The sequence below is a fragment of the Stenella coeruleoalba genome (genome assembly GCF_951394435.1).
Source record: "Stenella coeruleoalba genome assembly, chromosome: 2".
Lineage (NCBI taxonomy): Eukaryota > Metazoa > Chordata > Mammalia > Artiodactyla > Delphinidae > Stenella > Stenella coeruleoalba.
The window spans coordinates 131,312,891-131,334,987 of NC_137147.1; the positions used below are offsets into that span (position 1 = coordinate 131,312,891).

At 35.7% G+C, this 22,097-nt stretch overlaps 1 protein-coding gene across 2 annotated transcripts in view; it reads right to left on the reverse strand.

Annotated features, from left to right (window-relative positions):
- Positions 1-22,097, reverse strand: part of ETFA (electron transfer flavoprotein subunit alpha) — an 88,624-nt gene that overhangs the window by 55,241 nt on the left and 11,286 nt on the right. For both annotated transcript variants that reach the window (XR_013827090.1, XM_079913005.1), the window contains exons 2-9: positions 19,542-19,688; positions 17,219-17,300; positions 17,043-17,125; positions 12,359-12,458; positions 11,150-11,260; positions 10,412-10,513; positions 9,105-9,173; positions 3,450-3,532 (exon numbers count right to left, since the gene is read on the reverse strand). Coding sequence is in view for 1 of the 2 variants with exons in the window: in XM_079913005.1 (XP_079769131.1) it covers positions 3,450-3,532; positions 9,105-9,173; positions 10,412-10,513; positions 11,150-11,260; positions 12,359-12,458; positions 17,043-17,125; positions 17,219-17,300; positions 19,542-19,688 (777 nt within the window). In the remaining variant the exon portion in view is untranslated. The remainder of the gene's footprint in view (positions 1-3,449; positions 3,533-9,104; positions 9,174-10,411; positions 10,514-11,149; positions 11,261-12,358; positions 12,459-17,042; positions 17,126-17,218; positions 17,301-19,541; positions 19,689-22,097) is intronic.

Sequence of the window (22,097 nt, forward strand, 5' to 3'; positions counted from 1 at the left end):
ATCATGATCAAGTAGGGTTTACCACAGTAACTCAAGGTGGTTTAACATTCAAAAATCAACCAATGTAATTCACCAAATTAACAGAAAAAAGGAAAAAAAACATGATCATTTCAACAGATGCAGAGAAATATTTGCCAAATTCAACAACCATTCACGATAACAACTCTCAGCAAATCGGGAACAGAAGGGAAGTTCCTCATCTTGATACCATTAAAATAAACAGGCAAGCCACAGATTGGGAGAAAATATTTGCAAAACATATATGACAAGTAACATATCTGGAATAGATTTTTTAAAAAACTTCTACAACCCAATAACAAAAAGACAAGCAATTCAATAAAAAAGGTGCCATACATCTGAACAGATACTTTGTAAGGAAGACATCTGAGTGGCCAATAACACAACAGTGTTCATCATCACAGATATCAGGAAAATGCAAATTAAAACCACAATAAAGTACACCACTACACAAGCACCTGAACAGCTAAAATACCAAATGTTGGTGAAAATGAGGAGCAAGTGGAACCCAGATACATAGTTGGTGAAAATATAAAACTGTACAACTACTTTGGGAAGAAATGATCCAGAGGGGTGTCAGAGTCCAAGCAAGGTAGGTAGGGTTATCTATATAGGAGGGCTGAATGTTCAGTGCAGGGTGTGGGAGCCTGAGTGGGGCAAGGAGAACATTTGTGCAGGTTAGCGTATTGGCAGGGTCCAGGTTTTTTACTGCCAATGAAAGGCATTACAAACAGGGAAAGGGAGAGTCAGAATTGACCTTGGACTGGAATTGGTGATGTCACTGTGAACTCATGGTTTTCAATGTAGATAGACTGATAGTGAAATAGATATAAATGTTTGTATGTGTATATGAATACATATGTGTGTATATCTGCATACATATATACATACCTACACACATTCCCTAGCTTTTTTCACTGAGGGGTCCTGGGAATAGCAACGAGCACAATTAATATCCAGATGTCAGCTTCATACTATTCTTCACTAAAAGGAGCCAGGACTCCCTGGAGAAAAGACTGATGCCAGGGCTGGGATAGGAAAGGTACAAAAGGCCTGAAACATCTTACTCTGCCAGTAAGTAAGAAAGGCCTCAAAGAATTATGGGAACATGTCAAGAAGATACAGAAACCACCTTGAAGGGGTTCTCACTGGCCAAATGTGGAACAATTTTTACATCAATTAAAATAATAACAACAGATTTTCACCCATTGAATAAAACAGGAACCATAAGTCCTATTATAAAGAAATGAATATTTATTTAACATTCATTTATAAATAAATATAAATAAATAAACTGAAAGTGAGGAGAACTGGAATATTCACATCATTTCAAAGTACCTCCTCATAAAACACTTATTAATTACAAAGGGAAAAATAACTTTACAGTGGAGAGGTTTGACAGATATCAAAGCCTTTAATATATTTAAATTCCTTATGAAAAATTTAACCAAATGGTCAAAGTGAAAATCTAATAAGACACAATGAAACTGTGTACCATCTGATAGTATGAAATACATCCTTTTGCTATATAGGACATTATTGGGACAACTGGCAAAACCTGAACAAGGTCTGATGATTAGATAGTATTAATGTAAATTGATGTTAATCTCCTAATTTTAAAAGTTGTATTGTGGCTTTATAGGACAATGTCCTACATATTTGGAGATGATGGAGAATCATCTCAGCAACTTACTCTCAAATAGTCCACAAAAATAAAGGCTTTTACTCTGTCCTTGAAAGTTTTCTGTAAACTTGAGATCATCTCAAAAAGGCTTTAAAGTCTTAAAGAAAAATACACACACACACACACAAAAATAAATATGTACACATATATATACATGTCAAACTCTAACTCAGAGTTAATGAATCAGAATCTCTGGGGCTTACATGATTTATGTTAAAGAAAGTCTTCAAAGCCTTTAATGTATTTAAATTCCTTATGAAAAATTTTCAATAATCCTATATTCATGACAGTAATGTTGAAGAAAGCTGACTGTATGGCATTTATTTACAATACAGGTAAGGATGCCACTGGTCATTCCCTGTCATTCTGCTATCCTACTTAATAACAAGTGTGTTGTTACTGAAAAGTCAATGTAAATAAAAGTTTGTCTCCCACCATACTTCCTTGTAGAAGTATTATTGATTAGGAAGGTTGTGGGTCTGATTTTTTGTAAATAAATTCAAGCCTAAAGATTATCTATTCATGTAAACTAGGACAAACAAGATTTCTACCAAAAAAAATACCTATGTGCCACAGCTCATTAAATGCTAGGGAAGGCTTGAGCTTACTTGCTCAATAAATGCTCTCACAGCCTGACTAATGCAGTATCACAAGCAAATGGGTCACATGGTTTTGTGACTTTGTTTATTGAGTAACTATTTTACATTCTGAGATCTTATCTGACTTCAAATAAGCTGAATAACACAAAAAGCATTAACCATCAATACGTTAGATCTTATAAAAATTAAAAATTTCTGCTCTTCAAAAGAAAGTGAATAAAGAAGCAATAAAAAGACAAAGAACCCAATTTTAAAATGGGCAAAAGACTGAACACTCTTCAAAACAAACTTCAAAAGCAAGACAAATTTTTTGCCTATTTTGAAACTTTGAATGAACCTCTGATGGAACAGGGCACTGAGATATGAGATTTTTAAAAACAGATATGACTTAATATCCTGTTTTGAAATACATTAAAAAAATTTTGAAATACATTAAAAAATTTTTGAAATATATAAAAAAATTCATTTTCCTCCACACAATAAAGACTTAAACTGGCTGAGAATTGTATTCACTGAAAACCTGAATCATCTAAGAAATGTGAACAATCATTAGATATTGTTAGTGATTCAACTTTGAAACCAAAGTATTCCTTTTGTAAGTTTTGGATAGTTTTAACTGAATAGTCTAGTATCACTTACCCATATGGATAAGAATTTTCTGAATTTCATGCAACTAGACATAATACAGAAATAAACTAGGTGTTCAGGAAGATATAAGACCACAGTTGTCACTCACGGCTCCCAATTTTGAGATTCTGTGTTCATTAATATAGATTCATCAGTTTTACTGATAGATTTTATAATATATAGGCTTTATGGTAAATAAATGTTAACGTGAACTTGTAAAATCCATTTAATAATAAAATGCTGCTTCTATCAATTTTATATTTAGTGTTGTGACATAAATTTGACAAACTATTCCACTGCTTTAAAAAATGTGAAAAACAATGCTGGATTTAAGAACTGCTCTGTGTTTTACTGAGGCCAAGAAATCCACAGACCTGTGAGAAGGACACATTCACCATGGTAATGGCTAACTGCTTAGGTACATTGAATAGGGCACCAATCACAGGGATGATTGTTCCACAAATATATACAGTTCTTATCCCCATAGAATTCTGCATGGCGTATTTTATTGCGATACTTACCGGTGCTACTATTTTTCCTGTCTGTCCAACTTGCATGTCATTGGGAACAAAGCCAGCATCAACAGCAGCACGAGACGCACCAACTAAGGAAAAAATATTTGTCATTTTTTTAAGCTCTATTATTCAACTAGTTGGAATATTCACTGATAACAGTAAAAAAAAAAAAAAAAGATTGATATAGTACATACATAAAACATACATTATAACCTGTTTGGGACGTCATTATATAATGCTCCTTTACACTGTAACTTCACAGCTTTTAAAGAAAGGTATTATAATATCTTTACCCCTAGGACCAGATAAAGAAAAGAGTTACATACAACACAAGATAAAGGCTTAACCAGTATTTTCTATCTAAAAATAAAAATGAGAATTTAACTAGCCTTCTATCCTCATTCAGCAGGAGTCAAAAGGGGCCCTGTACTTGGAGAAAAGGTACCCCACTCCCAGCAGGGGTCAACAATGAGCCTCAGGTCCTCTTCATCTCCATCTAGAGAGGACAAAAAGGGGGAGCCCTAGTGAATACTCCTCACTACCTCTTAACACTCACAGACTCACCTCCACTACCTATCATGAGTCAGTCAGGACTGATCACATTCTGCCCTTCACTTACATTAGTCACTGCAACAAGCCCCAGACTCAAAGGTTATCCTTCATAACCCATACACTGATCCCCACAATGCCCTGCATGCTCCCCAATCTGCACCTTCTCCCATGGCTCCCCAATTCCTGAAATCTTACACTATGATTTCTGGAATTCACAGCCTGATACCAGCAAACCACAAGTCTCTGTATCTTCCACCTATCTGTCTAAATGTTCCCTGAGGACAAGGATTCCCCTGCAGCCCTCTCCAGCAGATGTTGCTTTGCCTGCCACCATCTTCATACCACTGGGCCTAGAGGTGGTACACCAGGCCCTCACTGCCACTCTCAGAAAGTTTCCCCTCCTCCCTCCTTAAAACCCTTCAGCTTCGAATCTCATGTCATCAGATCATGTCACCCATATATTGCTGTGTCATCTATCAACCAGCAGGTCAATCCCCTTCATTCCTCAATGATTTTTAGCTTCTGGGTCTTTGTCACTTTCTCCAATACTAGTCTTAATTCTTGAAGACTTTGACACCCTGGCTTCTCAGTTCCTTGAGCAACTCTCCTCCAGTCATCTTGTCCTTCACTCTGCCCATGGTCATATCCCCAACCAGCCCATTAGCAACATCCCTCAATAATCTTGATTTCCAAAGTCTCTCTGTGACCTCCCCTTTCTAGCTGACTATTTTTAGTACCCTACTCCAACAACCCTCTGACCACACTGGGATCCACAATTGTATTCATTGTCCCTCTCTCCCCTCATGTTCTCTCTTCTTTCTTTACCCAGCTTAATTTCTATGATCAGTGACTCTAATCACTCCTCTGCAAATGTCTTTAATTTCTTTGCCCTCCTCTTGTACCATCACACTCAAGTGGAAATCCTCCATCTCTGGTTACTGATTAAGCAATCTTTCCACCTTTTCCATACCTGTCCTACTATAGTTCTGCATGGCTGGAGAAAAACACCAATACTCAGCCATGTTAACTGGGTTTTCCTTTAAATAAATAGGCCTTAATTCTCTCCATCTTTCTTAAACTATCGGTATAATTTCATATCTTTCCTTCTCTCTTCAAACTTCCAATACTCTTTAAGATTCTGCCTATTTCACTGAAAAAGTTGAAACAATCAGAAGAGTTTCCACATGCTCCAACTAACACATTCACCCATCAACCTGCAGCTGTGTTCATATTCTCTCTCGTCTACTCAAGAACATCCCTCCAGTAACTCTCCTGTCTATCTCGTGTATGATTAATCTCTCCCTCTTAACTGAAGCACTCCTATCAGCATGTAAGTATGCTATTATTTGTCCAATCTTTAAAAAGTCCCTCTGTTCGTCCCACTCCCCCTCTAGCTACTGTCTATTTCTCTGCTCTCCCATATAGTTAAAAGCCTCTAAAGAGTTGTTTGCATTCACTGTCTCCAATGCCAGGCCTCCCATTCTATTTCTAAAAACTTTTTTATTAAGATATAACACACATACAGAAAAGCACACAAATCACAAACGTGCTACTGCTCAATGCCTGATCATAAAGTGAATACAACCAGGTAACTACTACCTAGGACCATTCTTTTAAACCCACTCCAATCAGGTTTTCGCCCCCACTACCCACCACCCCCATTACTAAAACTGCTCAAAGTCACCAATGACTTCTAAGTGGCTGAATCAATTAGTCACCTTTCAGTCCTCACCTTCCTTGACCTTCCGTCCTTGCAGCATTTGACATAGGTCATCACTCTTTCCCTTACTGAAACACTTCATTTGGATTCCAAAACATCATACTCTCTATCCTGATTTTCCTGCCTTACTTACCCATTCCTTTTGGTCTTCGTTCTCCCCTTCTCCCCTACCTCTTAATCTTGCAGAGTCTAAGGCTTAGTCCTGGGACCTCTTCTATATCTACACTCAGTTAGTTCCCTTGGTGAGTTCATCTGGTCTCATGGCTTCAAATGCCAAAGAAACGCAATTGATTTCCAAATTTCTATCTCCAGCCCAAACTTTTGAACTCCACATTCCTATACCAATTGCTTAATTGACATCTCTATTAGGATGTCTATTATTAGACATCTCAAAACTTAGTACAGTCATTCTTCAGTATCCGCAGGGGACTGGTTTCAGGAACCCCGCCCCACAAGGATACTGAAATCCAAGGATGCTCAAATCCCTTATGTACAATAAAATGGCATATATTTGCATATAACCTACGTATACAGGCATACCTCAGAGATATCGCTGGTTCGGTTCCAAACCACCACAGTAAAGCAAGTTACATGGATTTTTTTGCATATAAAGGTTATGTTTATACTATACTGTAGTCTATTAAATGTGAAATAGCATTATGTCTAACAAATAATGTACGTACCTTAATTTAAAAATACTTTATTGCTAAAAAATGTTAATCATCATCTGAGCCTTCAGCAAGTCACAGTCTTTTTGCAATAGTAACATCAAAGGTCACTGATCACATATCGTAACAAATATAACAGTAATGAAAAAGTTTGAAATATTGCGAGAATTACCAAAATGTGACACAAGAGACATTAAGTGATCAAATGCTGTTGGGAAAATAGCACCAATAGGCTTGCTCAAAGCAGGGTTGCCACAAACCTTCAATTTGTAAAAAATGTAATATCTGCGAAGTGCAATGCCTATACTTCAAATCATCTCTAAATTACTTATAATACTGAATAATGTAAATGCTATGTAAATAATTATAAATACAATGTAAATGTTATATAAACAGCTGCCAGTGCAAGGCAAATTCATGTTGTTTTTTGGAACTTTCTGGAATTTCTTCCTCCCGAATATTTTTTTTTTTTTTTGCAGTACGTGGGCCTCTCACTGTTGTGGCCTCTCCCATTGCGGAGCACAGGCTCCGGACGCGCAGGCTCAGCGGCCATGGCTCACGGGCCTAGCCGCTCCGCAGCATGTGGGATCCTCCTGAACCAGGGCACGAACCCGTGTCCCCTGCATCGGCAGGCGGACTCTTAACCACTGCGCCACCAGGGAAGCCCCCGCCCCGAATATTTTTGATCCATGGTTGGCTGAATCCATGGATGCAGAACCTGCACATATGGTGGCCTGAATGCATGCCCAAAACTCAACTGCTGGTCTATCCTTGGAAACTGTGCCACCTGGGGTATTCCCCATCTCAGCTAATGGCAACTCCATCCTACCAGCTGCCAGATAAAAACTTTTCCTCATAATCTATATTCAGTCTATCAGGAAATCCCAATGGTTCTACGTTCAAATATATATCCCAAAACTCTTTCTCCCCACATCTACAGCTACTAACCCGGTCCAAACCATGAGCATCTCTCACTGAATGATTAAAACAGTCTTCTAATTGATCTCCCTGTTACTGGACTTATCACCCTATAGTCTATTCTCAAAACTGTAGCCAGACTGATGCTTTTAATATATGTCAGATCATGCAACTCTTTTGCTCAATGGTTCCCCATTTTACTCAGAGAAAACCAATCTCCTTACGAAGGCCTACAAGCCCTATGTGATCTGGTCTATTACTCCCAATCTTATCTCTTACCACTCTCCCTTTCTGCACTTTTCATTCCAGCCACACTGGCCTCCTTGTTATTCATCACGGAGGCCAGACACCTTCCTGCCTTAGCAAAAAGCCCTTTGCACTTTACTGGTCCCTCTACCTGAAACACTCTCTCTCAGATTTCCTCATGACTTGCTTCCTTACTTTCTTCAAACCTTTATTCGGATGTCTCCTCATTAAGGCATACTCTGACCAGCTTATTTAAACCTGCAATCCTCCCCCTCCAATCCTCCTCCTTCTCCTTTTCCTGTTCTATTATTTTCATAGCATTTACTACCCTCTAACACACTATATTATTTACTAATTTATTGTGTTTACTGTCTGTAGTAGGCAGAAAAATGGCCTCTCCAAAGATATAGTCACTTTCTAATACCCAGAACCTGTGAATATTACCTGTATGACAGCAGATAGGATAAAAAATTAAGGATCTTGGGAGAAGGCACTTATCCTGAATTATCTAGGTGGGTTCTAAATGTCATCACAGTATCCTTGTAAGAAGGACACAGAAGGAGATATGAAACAGATACAGAGAGAAGAAAGTAATATGAGGACAGAGGCAGAAACTGGAGTGATGCGGCCGTAAGCCCAGGGATGCCAAGGCAGCCTCTGGTAACTGGAAACAAACAGATTCACCCCCAGAGGGAGTGTGGCTCTGCCAACACCTTGATGTCAACACACCTGTGGCCTCTAGACCTGTAAGAGAATAATTTTGCTTATTTTGTTCATTGCTTTCGCTTAGCTCCTAAAACAGTGCCTGCCAAATGGCGGACACTTGATAAATATTTGTTCAGTGAATGAATGAATGAATGAAATATCCTCAGTCAAATACCACCATCTGATTATAAAGAGTCGATATCCTGCCTTTATTCAGACAAAACCATAACTGTTTCTATGGGTACACATATTAGGTAATATAAAAGCACAGGAAAAGTTTAGAAAGTTATACACAAAACTCTCAAAGGGGGGGAGAACAAAACAGATATTTTTATAAAAAGAAGAACATATTCATGTAATGGTTGTATAATTAAAAACTAAAATATTTTTAGTTTTCTGATTTTTCAAAAAACATCATTCCATTCTCAATATACTTTTAATAACAAGGTGTCTCTTCCCTATAAATTTAAAAAAATAATGTTAAATGTTAGTTTCTACTTGTATGAGAGATTTATGTTAGACCACCAATAAAGGGAAAAATAAGGCATTCCTGAATCTGAAGTAGGCGATGAAGCTGACATTTAATTTTTTTTTTAATGGAAAAAACTACTAAAATGTGGCAAATGTTAAGTGTGTCATATAAATAATAAAAAAGAACATAGACAACCTCTCTTCACTGAACGCTACACCATTTACTTGGAGACTAAGAAAAACTGTTTCAGAGAGAAAAGTTGAAAACCAGAGAAAGCAAAAAATCTGCAGCTTTGAATGACTTATATACAAAAGAAATAATGAAGAAAAAATATTTCCAACAAAATGGGAACATTTTTCTACTAAGGAAAGTAACTTTACCTGCAGCATGTAGTTGATCTGCCAAATCGTACAACAATTTAAAGTTCTCTCCACTCTTCAAACCCCGACCTCATTTAAAAAGATGAAAAAAAAAATTGAGCAAATATAAACTCCATTCCATAAAAATTTTGAACTTCGTATACATGAGTGAATCTTCATATTACACAACTACCATCTCCTCTATAAAGCCTTTCCTGAGTTCTCCCATGATACTCCTGTACTTCCCCTATAAAGCATTCAACACTACTGTAATTAACTAACTGGTTAACTAATGGTATAATCAGTCTTTAAAATCAGTCTTCCCCACTAGAAGAAAAACTCTTTCAATACAAGATCCTTACCTATCTTGGTCACTGCTATATTTAGCAATACTTAGCTGAACAACTGAAAGAAGTTATTATTTTCATGGAAGTCATTCCACTAGACTTTCAACTCAACAGCAAGAACAATCTGCCTTTTCCTCTTTGTTTCTTCAGCACTTTGCAATGGGCCTGGCAGAGAACATATACCCAATAAACATTTCTTAAAAAAATAAGTGAATAAACTATTCAGATATACCTTTTTTGAAATATTAAATTATTTCCTCTCAATGCCACTTGCAATAGGAGGCTGTATGGAAGTTTAATTATTTCATTTGATGTTTAGTTTGGGAAAATTTTTAAATCACAGCAGTTATTTTTTTAAAAAGCCAGCAGGCTATAAAATGTGGGCCTTTTTGTTTGTTTCTTGGTCTTTTTTTTTTTTTAAGTAAGAAACATGACATACAAAAAGAAGCAAGTCTTGTGCAATATTAACAGCTTTGATACTAAATGTGAAAAAACTTTCAAAGAGTTATCCATAGAGACCTGGACTGCACTGGAGGTCTTTCAAAGAAGAGTGAAGGGTGGGAATCATACAACACAGCGAGACCTGGACTGCACTGGAGGTCTTTCAAAGTAGAATGAAAGGTGGGAATCACACAGCACAGCCCTGAGATTCCAACCAGTTCTTTCTGTGATTTCAGAAGTCAACCATACTCTTCTGAATAACACAGAAGTCAGTCAAAAAGACAAAGCTATGGAGTTGAGAGATTTGTACCATGCTCCCCCTGGTGCCAATGACACAGATTTGCAACAGAAAGTCCAAACTGTGTATTAAACTCATGATTTCATTTTCCTAATCGGTAAAATGGGACTAATATTCGCAACTTACCTACTTCTTACATTTGAAAAAACACCTGTGCTCCTCTTAAATGAGTACTAATAAAAGCAAAGTATTTTAAGTTTACATCATTTTTTAAAATTAATAAATTACAATATTCCACTTACCACCAGATACCACCACTTTGGCACCTGTTAGCTCTGGTCGATCGCTTTTTGTTAATTTCTGGTCAAGCCATTCTGATATCCCCACTGGGGAAGCACTTGATGCTGCATATATTGATACATATAACAAAACATAGAGCATGAATTCAAGTTCTACAGTAAAAAAATTTTTAAGAGAAATACACAAAGAATTAATTCCAGGAAATTTAACTTTGCTAGTTACTGTGAATTTTTTATGCCACTAATTTCATTCTCTCTGATTTTATGAAAGACAACTAGATTCCAGCCTTCACCTCATTAGCTCATTGAGAAGTCATTTAACTCTCTGAGTCTAGCTATAAAATCGGAATAAGCCTCTCTCTATGGGGTTCAACAAGATACTGTATATGTTAAAGTATAACGCCTTCCATAAGTTTACTATTATTACATTATTCCATTATATTGAATCTCTATTATAACAGGCAACAGTGAGAGGGGAGTAAAAAATCTTTACATCAACATAACGGATTAATCTTAATGCCCCCCCCACCCTTCTGATGTACACCAAAGCAAATATCCGAGGACCAAAAATGATATAAATATTTCTTATTTTTGTATAAACTTGGGAATAATATTTAGATTGAGCTCTCAAACACTCTGCATTAGAAATTTAACTAGAAGCCTTCTCTTATTCTAATATAATCTCTGAGCTAAAAACTAAAAAACTGAAATAAATACAAACAAATTCAAAGGAACACTCACCCTTTTCTGAGCTGGCACTACCTCCACTTGTTGCTGCAGCTTCAAAAGATGTTCCTCGGACAGAAAACACCTTCACTTTCTCATCACACTTCACTGTACATAAAGCATTTCCTGTAATGCACATTTATTTTTAAAAAACCACCATGAAAGGCAAAAAACCTCCCAAATATTCCTTTGAAGTTCAGAATTTACTTCACAAAGAGAAGGAAGAAATAACTGTAGACCAGTTACTTGTTTTCTACCTTTACTAAGTATAGGATAAAGGACTACACACTGAAGAAACATATCAGTGGCTCTCTGTATAACCTTGGATGTCTTTAAAAATAGAACAAGTGCTGACCTGCGTGGAAGAAACAAACTGGAAAAGGCAGTCACACTAATCAGGTACACTCTTCCTAAAAGGAATATAAACAAAAGCTTCCTTCTCCAAAAACAACATAATCAGTAACTCAACAACATGAGCTGCAACAACTTACTAAGAACGAAGCTACTATGCCTTGCTAAGGGAGGAAAATAAGTGAAAACATGATCAGGCATAAAGGACAGGAAGTGTGATGCATCAAGACTTTTAAAGGATTTGAAACATTTCTTATGGATTAGCAATCACATTAAGAGTGACCTAAACTATGACCAAATATTTTCCTTTAAACACTACTAGCGATGAAAGATCTGATTTGAGAATTGCCCATTTATACTGAAACACACAACTTCGATCAGAAAGAACAAAGAGTTCACTGCCTTCTCCAGCCCCACTAGAGACCAGCATGCTTACCAAAAGATCAACTAAAGAGATACCAAAATGAATATCGTAATGCAGATGGAAATGAAGTAGAAGCAGCAAAGAAGACTGAAAATACTACTTTACAATAAAGATGTTAAAAAAAAAAAAAGAAAATACTACTTAAAAAAATAGAAAATTTTCTTTTCCAGGTGCCACTTACAAAATATACTAAATAGTAAATCTAATTTTTATTGATCACTGGAAAAATCTCACTCTGTACACTGAATGATCAGGAAGGAAAGAAGTGTGTTCCAGATTTACCAGAGAGAATGTCATGTCATGGTCCAGCAGCAATTCTAAGACTAAGATTTTCCTCAGAAATCTTTAAGATGGTCCATATTTCAAAATCCTATCTTCAAGATTAATCTCTTCTTTTAAAGTTTTCAAAAATTTAACATACTGATTAATTATTTTCCTTGGGTACTCACCTGCATAAATGGTTCTCACAAATGTGTCAGGTGATTTGATTGCAATGATGTCAGAAATAGGGGCAACATCAAGTTTGGCTGCTATTCTGGGCAAAAGGTTCTAAAAGCAAAATAAGTAGTGAGTTACACACATACATGCTGATGGATGGCTATAAAGTATAAGCAATAACATTCTCTAAATGGAAATTCTGTAGAAATTTTAATTTGAATCTTTTGTATTTCACATGCATCTTTAGACAAATCACAATTTCAAGCACAACTTTTTGGATAGTCTTTGAGCATAAGTAAGAGTCGATGATTACTCTTACATTAAGAGTTTTATAGCAATAAATTACCTTAACTCAGTATGCTGAATTATGATACGATATTTGCTTTAATGATCATCATTTATGAAGTGTGACAGTTATAGACTACTGAATTTAGATAATATAGAAAAATATTTAGAGTAGTAGTAAAATTCTCAAATACTGAGAAAGAACATACTTGTATATGTTTATTTAATGTACATGAAACAAAAAATTTCAAAGCAGACATTTTCACCTTTTTAAAAAGTGATGTTGCATTTTAAAAGACCAAAACTAACCTAAGTGTCCATCAATAGGGGATAGGTTTATAAATTATAGTTCATCCATATAATTTTTAAAAATGAGAAAAGTACACAATGCCACTCTCTCTCTCTCTCTATACACACACACACACACACACACACACACACACACACACACACACACACACATCTCAACAAAAATTAATGTACGTGCTTTTCCTTGTATATGCATATAACATCTTTGGAATACATACATGTGGTAACTTTGCTCCCACTAGCAGGGACCATTGGGCAAGCCACAATATTCCCAGGCCTTAGTTACTTCACCTCACAAAGAGAGGAAGAGAATCTCTATGCTTCTGCTCTAAATTTCTCTGACTCTCAGGCTCTAAAACAGAATCAGTTAGTGAAGAATGAATATCCATACTTTCTAGACTCAGAGGTTCTCTTAGATGATGACACCATCTACGTGTAATTTTAAAAGTGAAGTGTTGCTTTGATCACATAAATAGAAAAGGTGAATTGTACACTACTTTCTACAGAGAGCTTACTCCATGGCATCTCCTAAACTCAGCACATGATACTACCTCTAGCAGGCAAACTTTCATTATGACAGTACTCAAGCTCCTCTCCTCACTCCATCCCCAAACTCTCTGTTCCTCTAAGAATTCTCTCAGGATTATCCTCTAATCACTCCTTTATTCTTCATCCTCTTGCACACATGTACAATTATACTATTTAATTGGCACTAACGTGTATTTTGTTTTAAAATACTTTTTAATATACATACTATATGACCCTCAACTAAATTTATAAAGCACCCTGAGAACAGAGGTTGTGTGTCTTCTGCTTCTTGTGTCTCTGCCCCGTATCTAATAAGCAGTTCTACATAAATCGATGCTAACAAGTGTTAAAAGCCTGAATCAAATTTCCTCCTGTTGCATCTGAAAATCTATAAAGATTTTCTAATTTTCAATCTATTGCTACCTATGTTATATAGTAATCCCCTTTCAACCATGATAAAAGAGCTACTGAAAAGTACTCTAGTTTATAAATCCACAATTAGAAAAAATTAAGATTTCATAGGAAATAAAGGGCTTGGGAAGATAATTAAAATTCCATTAAACATAGCTCTAACTTGATAAATAAGAGGTTTAGAAGACACGTGCTTTTAAAACAAACCAAATTTGTCAGCATTTAAAGCCTACTTCAGTAAGTAACTCTTTTTCCTGAGCCACCTTCTTTAAATTGTTCAGGAAATACTGCTGGAATATTGTTACCTGGCTGAGCAGATTCTCTTACAAATTTTATGATACGCAGACCGTGCTTCTTTTTAAAGTTTTAGAACTTTCTAAACTTGAAATTTAATATACTTTGTACTTCTATTATCCCTTGTTTTATTTTAGCACTTCTTGAAAAAAATTTACCACAGTACTTAAAGGCACATGTTTTTCCAGGTCTGATCTTCTGTCTGAATGTCCTGAGAGGATGGATGGTAAACAGATCTATTTCTACACTATCCAACAGGCTCAACCACATGGTTTCAGGGAAGGAGAGGCAATAACTAACACAGTTTTCTTTTGATGCACAAAAAGATGACAGATTTTTAAACTCTAGCATACCAGTGCAAAGGTGTGGTATCTTGAAAACACAATTGGTGAAGAACTGTTACACAGCCAATTGTTTAGCTTAATCTGATGGACTCTTCCTCATTCCAAATCCATTCAGAGGCTGCAGCAACAGCTACTATTATGTGACCTTTGTTCTCAAAACTCCCATATGCCACAACATAGCAATCAAGGCTAGAGTATTAAAATCTAGCTAATCAGATACAACAAACACCCCTTCTTGGTTTAACAATCTTTTAGGTAAACTGTCATCACAGAAACTCAGACTCACGAAATTGTTTAAATCACCCAACACAGAACCAAACTCTCAGAGATGGAATGGTCCATAAAGATCTTTTAGTTCAATGCTCATGTACAACAATCCAAAGTACAGGAGCTGGATGTCAAGCCTCTGACTTAATCATTTCCAAGGGAAGTGAAACCTGCCATAGAAAAAACCCATTCCATTTTAACATTTCTAGTTGGTAGATCATAGACATCACTTGGCCAAACCGCATCATTTTACATATCAGAAAACAGATTTCAGGAAGGTAAATGACTAGCCCAGAGTCATATATCATATATATAGAACCATCTTACTTAGCAATTACCAAACCCCACACAAAAATGGGAAAACTTATGATAGGCTGCAATGTGACAACCTAATTGTTGTCACACTGTTATTAGTAAAAGAACAATTATTCATTAAACTCATGTACTTACATTGTAGATTACAAATTCTGTTATTGCCCAGAAATTCTACTAATCTTAAAAGAAAAAATTTAATGAATTCAAAGTGATAATTCTGAGCTTAAAAACAAACTAGAGCAATTCACATGGGTGACAGTGCAAGATCCCTACATGTTTGCAGTGATTCACGTCTAGAAGCAATATTGCACTACATATAAATATTCACAAACACTATTCATTTTGCAAGAAAAGGGATCAATGTATTGGGAACTCACTGCTATTACCACTAGACATGGTTAGCTGATGAAAGAGCTTATATCTTATTCCCCAAACTCATATTTAAAAATCAATTACAATTGTGAATGTAAAAGGAAAAAAAGTCACATCAAGACAATTCAAAAAAGAAATTTAAATGACTGATAACTATATGAAAAGATATTTGATCTCACTATCAATCAGAGAAATGCAAAATTTTGAAAGATATATTTTTCACACATCAGATTGGGGGAAATGTTAAAATGTACAATAGCAAGTGTTGGCAAGCTATGCAACTGGTGGAGTGCAAACTGAGGCATCCTTTCATGAGAGCAATTTAGCAATATACATCAACATTTTAAAAGCACGTAGTCTTGACCCAGCTATTTCACTTCTAGAACTCTGTTCTAAATAAATACCAGCCCATGTATACAAAGGTATATACAAGGACGTTTCTTCACAGCAAAGTTTATAAATACAAAAAATTAGAAACAACCTAACTGTCCATCCTTGGCTAACTATGAAATATTATGCAGCCATTTAAAAAATGAGATAGACACATTATGAGCAAATATTTTCAAGATATACTCCTAAGTGAAAACCACCAGTCACAAAACAATTCATGCTATACTATCACATTCTAGAAGTAAAAAAAAAAAAAAAAAAAAAAAGTACATTTATTATAATTTGAAAATCCACAGGAAAAGGCTTAAAAGAATGTACAACTGTTAACACCAGTACTTTGGAAGAGGGAAGAGAGCTGGGAATAAGAAAGGGGAATTGTGATACCTTGCTCTGCATACTGCTTTACTGTATGCATCTTTTATAATAAGAATGTATTCGTGTACAACTTAATTTACCATCTTTAAAGGTAAAAATAAAAGCTACAAGCTGCAGCTTATTAAGAATGGGATAAAAGAAAAGGGAGCTAGAATAATACCCATGGTCACAGGGAGAGCAAGAAAGACCCACTGACAAATTCCTTCTCTTGGGCTCCCCCTACATTCCCCCTCCGTTTTTTTAAACTTCATGCAGACCACGACCCATCTCATAGCACATTCTTTCTTCAGACATATCACAATGCACATGATCAGATTACACCTTTCTCTACCCTAAGGATTCTTCAGCCACCACACAGCCCTTCCCAAATCCCCCAAGTAGATAAATTTGGCCTTTCTAAATATCCATCAGTCACCCAAACAAAGCCATCTCTTATGATGGGTTACTAATACAAATGACATTCACACAATGAGAAAGTTCAACATTGTTTTTAAAGAAAAATGATTTTTTTTTAAATAGAGTTTTTCTCCATAACAAAATCTGAAAATCTGGAAGAGGCATTCTAATAAATTATGACAAAATCTTGAAAGAACAGAGTTGTCTCTGTGACAAAATGGAAAGCCTGGAGATAGCATTCTCACAGAAATTATAACAAAATCTTGAAAGAATAAATTTTAGCAAAACTATCACATTAATTCTGAAAGCCAGGATTAGCTATCTAAACAAAGTCTGTTGTACATTTTCAGCACAATGAAATCTAATGCTTCCAAGTAGTGACATCAGATTCCAGTCTCAATCTTCTCACCTTTCCAAAGGCAGATGCTCCAGCGCAGATGTGTGTGTAATTAAACTGCTTCTGAGTTGCCAAAATCAATGGTGTCAGTTCCTCTGAGAATTAAACACATTTGATAAACACATTTCATAGTATTTTACTTATTTCATAAATTCATAAACTTATTTATTTCTACTGGAAAAACTCACCTGGAAGGAGGCCTTTGTACACATCATGCTGAGCCACCAGAACTTTTGCTACACCTGTTACTTTGCAGAGATCTTGTGCCACCTATGAATAAAAGAGTTTTCAATTATCCATCTAACAGAAAGATACTGATAGATCCACCACTACAATTATCAACAGAGCATAAAATCTTAATGGCCAACTGTAAAAACTGTTCTTATGGGAAAAAGGACTATTTGAGAAATTAAAAAATTATTTAACAAAGAAAATCTTAAGCCAATTGATCTTACTGTCCACTGACCTTAAACAAAAATTCCTGCCTTGAAAAAGAGAAGTACTAATTGATAAACCAAAATCAACACAGCTGCCTACTCAAATTTTGTTGTACATTGTGCTCTTTCCTTTCACTCAGTGCAAATGTAAATTCATCATTTTAGAAATGGTGAAAATGAAGCAACAGTTAGATTCTTTCACAATAACAACACAGCCAATACACTTCAGACTCAGGGTTCCTAGAGCTAAAGAACAGGAGTTAACCACATTGGTATACAGACTACTGCACTTTATCTGGCAATAATAATTTCTGCTGATTTTAAAATTAGTGAGTGAATCTGGGCAATAAAGAAAATCTTATATAACAGTCCCCTGTGAACCACTGAGTTCCTACTCACTGACATATATTTATCTATGATGAAGCAAAATATTTTGTATTTGAAATCCTCATTTCTTCTGTTCAGAATCAGGATGGGGTTCTGGATAAGCTTTTTGACCACTCAGACTTCCTGTATACAGAAGACAATTAGAATTCCTTCTTTTAAATCTCTTTAATTACAGCATAACTAGTTTCTGCTTTAGGAGAAACATGGTAATCATATTATGGTCTACTGTCTTCTTGTTTACCTCCATGCTGATTCACTGCGGTGTAGGCATAAAATGCTGTGCCTCCTGTCCCCTCCCCCTTGATGGAGGGTAAGATTGTAACAATATTCACTGAAGAAAGAATGCAGTGCAAAAGCACCTCTTCTGAATCAAGTGTTCACTGGAAGACAATCTTGTACTATCAAAACCATCTTTTTTTTAAAAAAAAAGAAAAAACCAGCAAAAACTTCAGGCACTACACAGAAGAGTCACTTGCTGTTTATGATAGCTACAGAAAACAATATAAAACTGAAATACGCCTAGGCTATTAACAGAGTCTCTATATACAGGTACTGATTGTTTTTCTTTAAGATTAAAATGTGACACGACAATAAAATTGTAACTGAAGAAAAGATGATTTGCTTTGATCTTTCTCAAAATAATGTAAATAAAATAGCATCAAATATTTTTAAGTCATATTAGAATAATTATTTAAAATCACAGCAAAATAAATAATCAAATCCAGAACTAGTATATCTGAAAGTAGGGCAACCAAAAAGATAGCTTAGCTATATCATCATACATTGTGGTTAATAACTATATAAGATTCAACAAGTGTTAGCAGGATTTTGGTAAAGAAATCCACATAACCGCAAACCTGCTTGAATACATTCTTTTAAGATACCAATTTCACATAAGAATATGGACAGAAGCAACACTAACATTCTGAACCTGCATTATATCACATGCTCTGCAACAATGCCATTTAATAAAAAATAAATTAAATCCTCTAAAAAGAAACATGCTCTATTAGGGATTTCTTCCTCTGAGGTCCAAGCCCCCAGCTATACAACTGGCAACTCCTGTATAGTGAGAGGGAACGGGCGGCTCAAGCTGGGTAAGCTTAATTGAAGTACAATTTCAACTACACTACAGCCCAGAGGTACAGACTCTGCATACCACATTAGAGCTCCTTTCCAGGGGGTTAGTTTACAAAGCTGTCACTGTCTTATTTCAACAACAACCAAAATGAAGAACACCTTTTAGTAGCAGCTATAGTTTAGAAAGCATAATACTTACACTTGAATTCTTACACCAATTAAAAATTAACACGCATGATACTTTTTCCAGATTTACCACTTACAGGAATTAAAAGCAATTAGCAAGCATATTCATCAATACAAAAAGGGATCAGCTATTAACCTCTAAGGGGACTCAAATATTATCACTCTACTTGGTACCTGATGGTACATGATGGTGCCAGTGGAACTAAATTAAGTATTCTACCTCATTTCAAAAGATAAAATGCCTGGTGAGCAAACCTTTTAGTTCCTTTTTTCACACGTAGTAACGGTTGTGACATTCAGCATTTAATGAGGATCAGAGACCAGTTTGGGTTACAGTCCTCAGCATAATTCTCTGTCTCCATCTTTCCCTGTCTCTTGATGGAGATTATATTTGCTATGGTTGACCTTAAAAATTTCTCACCTTGTCACATTTGGTTCCAGCTACTAAACAGGACACTTCACCTCCAAGACGACTGGCTGCAGTGATGGTATTTAATGTAATGGGTGCTAGGGTATCATTTGCATGCTCAGCTATTACCAGGGTACTCTGAAATCGTAGCAATGAGGCCTAAAAAGAGAAAGAAAAAAAGGAAAAGAATGTTGTAATACAAACTTTATTTTTACTCTAATTGGTAAGCATGTGTGCTTTAAAGAAAACTGTATGCAATATTCAGTTTTATAAATGTATTTATAAAATACTTGCTCAGTAGCAAAAATTTGGGCTGTGTCTATCACTCTATTACTGATAGTCTTACCTAATAAAAACAGAGAATACAAATTAGTATTCTACTGTTAGAAAAAAAATTTTATTATTTCCAAGCAACTTTCCCACTAATCCATGTTCAATAACAAACTGATAAATGTATCTAAATTTAAAATCCTTAGAACACATTAACCATCAAACTGGGAATCAACTACTACCAATTACATTCACTTGCAGCAATACTGCTAAACAGTACAGTATATCTAGAAATAATGATTATGAAATCAATTACTAAAGTTCTGTTGCTTCAGGCAAAATGAATACCAAAATAACTGATAATGTAAATCTGCCTTTAAAATACAATACTACACAGCAATTTTGCTAAAGTTTCAATTGTTCAAATATGCTTCCAACTTCAAAAAAGAAGCTTTTGGACAGTATCTTGGAACCAACTAATAACCATCCATAGCTACTGTGGACTATCAAGAGACCACCAATAGTTCATGGTCATTTGAAATAATTTCAAACACCAGAAACACAAAGATGAACAAGAATGGTCCCTGCACTCAAAGTTCTCAAGAGAAATTAAGACTTGTTCACATACAATTATAAGACTTGTTCACATACAATTATAAGTTTTCAATTAATGAAGAGAGCCAAAATGTTGGCAGCTGCCGATCATGAAGCAGAAAATCAAGAGGAAGAATGGAAGGAAGTTTAGGTATTCCTACCATGTGAAAGGATAAGGAAGCATACCACAGGCACGAGGAAAGGAGAAAATTTTGGAACTATCCTTGTGGAAAACGGCAATGAGAAATGAGAAAAAGGGGCACTGATGATCAAATGTCATGGTTCTGTGGCTTTAAATTCAGCAATAATCTTCAGATCTGGAGTTGGAGTGAACAAAGCAGGGTGTAAAATGTACCCAGAGCTTGAAATTTACAAAGAGGGTATGAATGAAGGAAAGCCAGGTACATACAGGACTATAAGGCTGGTTGCACAACTAAACTGACAAAATACATATTTTTTTGTTTACTCTATTGTATATACCAATTGCTATATTCTTCACCTTTTTATTAATATATGAGCATATCAGTTCAACTAGTTTCCATAATCATTTGGGTTATTAGTAATTTTTTATTATTATAAACAATGCAGAGACGAGCATCCTCATAGCCAAAGCTCTGCACTTATCCTCAACAGATAAGAGTTCCTTTTAGTCCAGTAAGACCTTTTTGGCTGAAACTTAGCCAAGTTACTCTACCTGTTCTGCTTCCACGGATTACTAAGTCAGATTCTGTGCAACCTTCAACAAAATAGGCCCTTCTTCCTCTAAGCCTCCTACTTCTACCACTGCAACCCCTTCCTTCTCCTCAGCCCCCTAAACCCCCTCTATCCTTGATGAACCTAATCCCAGAGCTGGGGGCCAGAGACTCCAAGGCAAGCCTTCAGGGGCAGAAATGCTTCCAGAGCCACAGAATGAGAATGGAAAGAGGAAGAGGACAGCACTGAAGAATATGCCAGAGGAAGAAATTGCTGCATTGTGTATCAGTGGATAGCATTTCTTGTCTTTTTTCCTCCCTTTCTGTTCACTCAAAGGGAGCAAGAAAAGGGGAGAAAATTAGACTTTTGTTTTTGCCAAATCAAGTCACTGTTTGTATAACTTTTCCTTTTTTACGATAAAAAAAATTGCCTTCTCACGAGAGGTGAAATTCTTTACGGTTAAGGTTAGAAATCTTTATGCACTTCTTAAGATTCTCTTCTTATGACAAATTCCTAGGAGTGTTAGATCAAGAGATAGACACATTTTCAAGGCTTTTAATACTGATTGACGCAAACTGTTCTCCAGAAAAGTTGTAGCAATTCACAACAATTCACAATTCCTGGGATGGCATGAAAGTTCTTAGAAGACAAACACCATGCCTGTTCACTTTTGTATCCCCATAGTCTAGAACAATATTGTTTCCAATATACATCTGTAGAATTATACGGTACTTCTTTTTTAATCAGAAGAGCACAATATCTTGTAAAGAACTTTGTAATTAGGACCCAATGGCATAATTTATGATTTAAATCACATTTCACAAGAATTGCCAGTAACAAACTATTTATTACCAATATATATCAGACACCATATTTTTGATTATGCTTCACACATCATTTGCCATAAAAATTATGAGCTTTTCATCACCATTTAAAGAATAAATCCAAGATTTGGTGGCAAAAGGCCCATATTTGCTATAAGTTATAGTTCTAACATAAGATAAATTAGGT